This window comes from Rhamphochromis longiceps, linkage group LG23 (assembly GCF_057381845.1).
Source record: "Rhamphochromis longiceps isolate RC_006_pf linkage group LG23, R_longiceps_female_GT1.1, whole genome shotgun sequence".
Taxonomy (NCBI): domain Eukaryota; kingdom Metazoa; phylum Chordata; class Actinopteri; order Cichliformes; family Cichlidae; genus Rhamphochromis; species Rhamphochromis longiceps.
In genome coordinates, this window is record NC_140578.1 from 41,172,200 (window position 1) to 41,177,579 (window position 5,380).

The following is a 5,380-nucleotide window of genomic DNA, read 5'->3' on the forward strand; positions in this document are numbered from 1 at the left end:
CACAGGAGATTTGTGTGGCTTTCGCAAATATTTGATCCATTCATGTCATTTTTCTGTACTTCACTATTGAGCTCAAACATCTAATCTCACTTGATTTAACATGGAGCTTTGTGATAAAGATCGACCTCACTTCTCTCCTTTTGTCCCTTTTTTTTGTCTGTGTGTTGAACTTTTCTCTCTCTGATTTTCCCATCATCCAACCTACAGGCTGGAACAAGGCGTCTCTCTCAGCGGACGCCTCAGAAGAGAACGATGGGTACTCCAGCGGCGAGGACCCCATGAACTCTGACCCCGAGGACGAAGTAGGAAAGAAGCTGGTGAGCCTGAGAATGAAGAATTATTATAGATCTGTATTTTTATTTCTTTTTTAGCTTAAAATGTTAAAGTGTGGTTCTAAAAGTTGGTAAAGTTGTTAACATTTGATCCTTTTAGGCTCCAGGAAAGTATACTGTGGTAGCAGACTGCGAGAAAGCAGGACCTCAGGAGCTGTCTGTTAAGAGTGGAGACATGGTCCAGCTGATCAGAGAAGGAGAGGAGGGACAGTGGTAAAAAAAAAACAAAAGCAAACAACACTTAATTTAAATGGATTTTAATAGGACCCAGATGCATTTGAGCTGATAGGGAGGAAAGAGTAACTCAAATAACCACTTGTTACCAGCAAGGTGTGCAGAAGAGCATCTCTGAATGCACATGTCACACCTTGAAGCAGAGGTCCACAGTGGGTGTCTTCTGGAGCAAATGTGTGACACTATAGACCCAAGATTGAGGAATGTTTCCAGGACTGTGTCGAATCTGTGCCACAAAGAAAGGGTAAAAGTTGGTCATTTGTGACTGCACACACTTCTCAGTATAGCCGCCAAATTTAAGGGCTCCAAATGCGAACACTGCTTTTAAGCAGACTACAAATGGACTAGCACAGCGGTCTCCAACCTTTTTTGCGCCACGGACCGGTTTATGCCCGACAATATTTTCACAGACCGGCCTTTAAGGTGTCGCGGATAAATACAACAAAATAAAACTAGTACCAGTACCGAAAAAAAGAAGATTTATTCATAACACACGTGAAAAGACCCAGGAAAACAGAGTAAACGATAAAAACGATAACAAAATAACACTGAAAACCGATAAAAACCCTGAAAACTATACATTTCATACCTGAGCCTCAACTCTCGCGGCCCGGTACCAAACGACTCACGGACCGGTACCGGTCCGAAGCCCGGGGGTTGGGGACCGCTGGACTAGAATAAAGAAAAGCTGACGGTATACACATCTAATTCTGCGAGGGAATATAATCTGAACTTTCATTCTTAAAGGAACAAGTTCACTCTGCTTTCATGATGTGACACATAACATAAATATGACAGTGAGTGGTACTTTAATCAGGCTTTTCTTCTGTGACTGAGCACTCAAAATGCTTTTTACTACAAACCTCGTTCTCCCAGTCTCTCTCTCACGCGCACACACACACACACACACACACACACTAAGAACGTTGTGTAACATTCACACAAACACTCGCACTCGGGAGAATTTAGTGCTCATACATGTAAATGGAGAGTAACTGTCATAGGTCTTCTATTTCGACCTTTGTTTATTAGCCGCAATGTTAAAACTTCTCACCAAAACTAGCTGTAAGCAATCAGGATACTGGGTCAAATTGTGGAAATGTCCTGTGCTGTATGGTACCAGGATCCTTTGGGTCCTGTTCAGGGTGAGGTGCAGTCAGTGCATTCCAGAATTGCTCCCCCTGGGCGTGGGGATTGGAGGGGTTTGGTTGGTCGGTAGCAATGCTTACATATATGTGTCATCAGCAACCATATAAATACCAGGATCCAAGATTTTCTAACTAACCATTGCTTTATAACAAGATCATCAGTGCTGTATATTACACTTACAGTGGTTTTAATGTTGTGGCTTATTAATGTAAAATGTCCTGTAATTTTATCTCAAAATATATATATTTATTTAACTCCTTCACAGGTTTGTAAAGAACCTTCGCACCAGTAAGGAGGGCTGGGTGGCAGCAGCAAACCTCCTCAGCCTCATCTCAGAGTCCAAGTCATCTCAATCACTCAGCAGCTCAGGTCGGTTACAACGAACAGGAAGTACACACATTCATATCTTTCCCTTAACGCTGCAGTATGGGTACCTGTTGCCTAGCAATGCGGCACAATGACGCTATTACTCTCCCCTGCAATGTCTGGCTCTAACAGAGCATTGCTGTTTGTGTGTTTGTCCTGCAGATGGCAGCGTCTCTGGGAACCTCAGCACTTCTTCCAGCTGTAGTGAGACCTACACCAGCTTCTCCGACATCAAACCCTGACCTGAGTCAGGTCTTCCCAGCTTTTTTTTTTTTTTTTGTTAAATCACTGCACCTAAAATCATTTTGTACAGGTGGAAAATGCTTAAAAAACAAAGAAGAAAAAAAGCTGGAGTTTGGTCTGACAGGAGGACAGTCACCCACGTCACAGTTTCTAAATCCATCTGAAAACCAAAACTTTCTCTGCAGATCAGCCAGCGCTGGCTAAGTGCTAACTGCCCCCCTTTTTCCAGAGTATTTAGAAAAACTGCACTGTCATTTAAAATTGTTTTTATATTCAAAGGTGTCAGCATGTTGGTAGAATTTAAGTATAGATTTTTTTTTTTTGCCGTTCCTTCGAGCGAGAGGGAAATATCAGGGATATCTGTCATTCCTCGGCACACAAGTCATGTGATGTATCACCTCCTGCGAGGCCTTCTTTAAAGCTAAATGTCCGCAGTCTAATAACTGACTGAACAGGCAGTCCAGGCCTAGTGATTATGTAGCATTAATGTGGAGAGGTTAGAAAGGACATCTGCACTAAACACGCGCCGTCTGCAGAGGGGACAGAACTGCTGGTTAGTCGAACCCCTTCAAGTCGATGACGACATCGCAGCACGGCGACAGATTCTTGTGCAGGAGGATGTTATGTAGACAAACACCATCAGACCCCTGATAACGCTGGCTTTGGTGTCAGTCGCTGATCGCACACTGTGAAAAGTAGCAGGCGGCCGCAAGAGGAAAAATGCTTTCAGTACATCTGGGAGGAAAAGTGAGCAGGTTGATTGCATGCAGGCGTTTTGTGTTGTTGAAGCTACTAAAGAACGTTGTATTCCTCACACATGGATAATGAGCTTCCCTTAAAAGCTGTTTTTATGATATTAAGAACCGCACGCAGTCACTAGGTGAATGTCAACAACAGTACAACCTGGTGGTCAGGTGTCTTGCACTTCATTCTAAATGAATCTTTTTCCTCCTATGAGGGATTGAGCAACCCGCCAGTGCACTGCTCTGGATTTTTACCTCTCAGGAAGACGTTTCTGTAGGCAGACAGGTGTGACTGCATACCTGTGTTTGTGTCCATGTGGGTGCGCGCGCACACTCACCTGATTGTTTGTGTTGACAACAGACAACAGTTCGATCAGAGTTTTTCAGACACATGTGCAGCCTCTGCTCAAACAGCTGTCGCGGCCCAAATCTCAGTGTTCTGAATGTGTGTCTGTTTTTTGTGTCACCGTGCTCACCTATCTTTGGTCTGCACCGCAGCAACAAAAGCAGGCTTTGTCCCCCTCCTCCTCCCCCCCTCCTCTCTGTGCAACCAGCCCCATTCAAGCATGTGACAGTAGCTGCTTCTCCGCAAGCTGGGTTAATAATACCACGGCCCGGACCTGCTCGACATGTTTGCACCTCCGGCCTGAGAGCAATACTTTGTGTACTTGACACCAAAATGTAGCTGAGTAAACGTCACAGTTAAGTAACTAGTTTAGAAAATGTGATACGTCCACTGTTCTGATGTAGATTGATGCCAACCGCCTTTGACGACCAGCTGTTCTGCACGCAACTTCTGAAACCTGTGCTATTCTGAACACTGAATGACACCTTGCTTTTTAAATGTTTTTTAAATATATATCCCAGGATTTTTACTGTATCCACGAGGTACACTGTAAAACAATCGCTCCTTTTTCCACCTGCGTTGTTGAATGTGTGACACTGTTTCAAACAGGAAACCAGCTTGTCCACCTGCTCGACAAAGCCATGATTAACAGTTTTTTTTTTCTTAGATTTTTTTTCTTAATTGGACTAAAATCAGTGCTTGTGATTGGCTTCTCAAGAACTTGCTGAGAAGCACTTTTTTTCTTTTAAGATCCTCCCACTGAACGTAAAGGAAGAGGAAACAAACCAGTTTACAGGCCTTTCGATGTCAAACTGTGAGCTAAACTGTGGCTTGCATAGCTGTGCGTCCACGTGCTGAGAAATAAATGTTACACTTGTACAGATGTGTCCTCTTATACCTCACACTGTTTCCCCTAAAGAGCATGTATATTGTTAAGAGGAGTCTCTCTATCTCTCTGTATATCATCACTCTGTGTGGCATGTACTTCATAAGCCCCATGCTGTAAACCTCCTGGAGAACTATTTTTTACCTGTTGTACATTGTGAGAGTTTATATTCTGCCCTCTTGAGAAAGCTGACATGGGCACTAAAGTCGTCAGTTTTTTGGTTTTTTTGGTCACCCAAATAAAATCTTACCGTGTAATTTGTACTTTTTCGACTCAGAGGCTGGAGACATGAGAAAGGATTCTATTTTTTAAGTTTGTTTTTATGCAGCACATTGCAGCACCCACTGTCTTTATTTTCCTATTGCACATCTACTGAATATGCTGTTGATATAACAGCATATTACGATTTAAAACTTGTTACAAGACATATCCATGTACATTTGTAAATATGTAATTCTGACTTGTATGTAAATTGAAAAGCAGCTTTAATAAAGTCTGAAATGGTTTCCTCTATTGAATTTAGCCTTTTTCTCTATTATTATGAATTTTAAAAATATCTTTAATGGTTAGCTGTTTATTTTTGAAGTCAGCTAAAAACAAAAAAAGGAAGAGAGAGAATTTGACAGTGGAATTAATTATTAATTGTGATCCGGAAGTGTAATTTCAACCACATGGTTCCTTTCCTCCAATGGGCTTTTATTCCAGTTTAGACTATCATGATTCAGTCTAGGGTTCGTTCCAATAAGTACTGCTGCCGACCTTAAGGTCTATTTTCCGCTTAATTTCCGTCTTGCACGTAAACCCTACGTCACCAAAGTAGTTTTCAGATGTATTTCCTGGTAACTGTATTAAATATGTGCTTTTGTGAATATACACGATGCAGTAATACTTCAGTCAAGGCCGTAAGTAGCGCTTGAAGTCGGAGGATGTGAACGAGAATCAGCCGCGGCTGGAAAGATACAGATTTGTCAAGCTAGCAAGCGTGAGGCACACAGGAAGTGACGCGAGTTGCACTACAAATTACAAGTTTTTATGAAGCCCCGATGCAATAGAGGACTTCTTGGTTGAATTCATAAATACA

General features: G+C 42.3%; 1 protein-coding gene across 9 annotated transcripts in view; it reads left to right on the forward strand.

Moving 5' to 3' along the window:
- Positions 1-4,097, forward strand: part of mcf2la (mcf.2 cell line derived transforming sequence-like a) — a 51,878-nt gene extending 47,781 nt beyond the window's left edge. For all 9 annotated transcript variants that reach the window (XM_085397809.1, XM_085397811.1, XM_085397810.1 and 6 more), the window contains 4 exons: positions 208-317; positions 433-545; positions 1,981-2,084; positions 2,244-4,097. In XM_085397809.1, coding sequence (XP_085253935.1) covers positions 208-317; positions 433-545; positions 1,981-2,084; positions 2,244-2,323 — 407 coding nt within the window. In that variant the 3' untranslated portion in view covers positions 2,324-4,097. The remainder of the gene's footprint in view (positions 1-207; positions 318-432; positions 546-1,980; positions 2,085-2,243) is intronic.
- Positions 4,098-5,380: the final 1,283 nt, after the last annotated feature.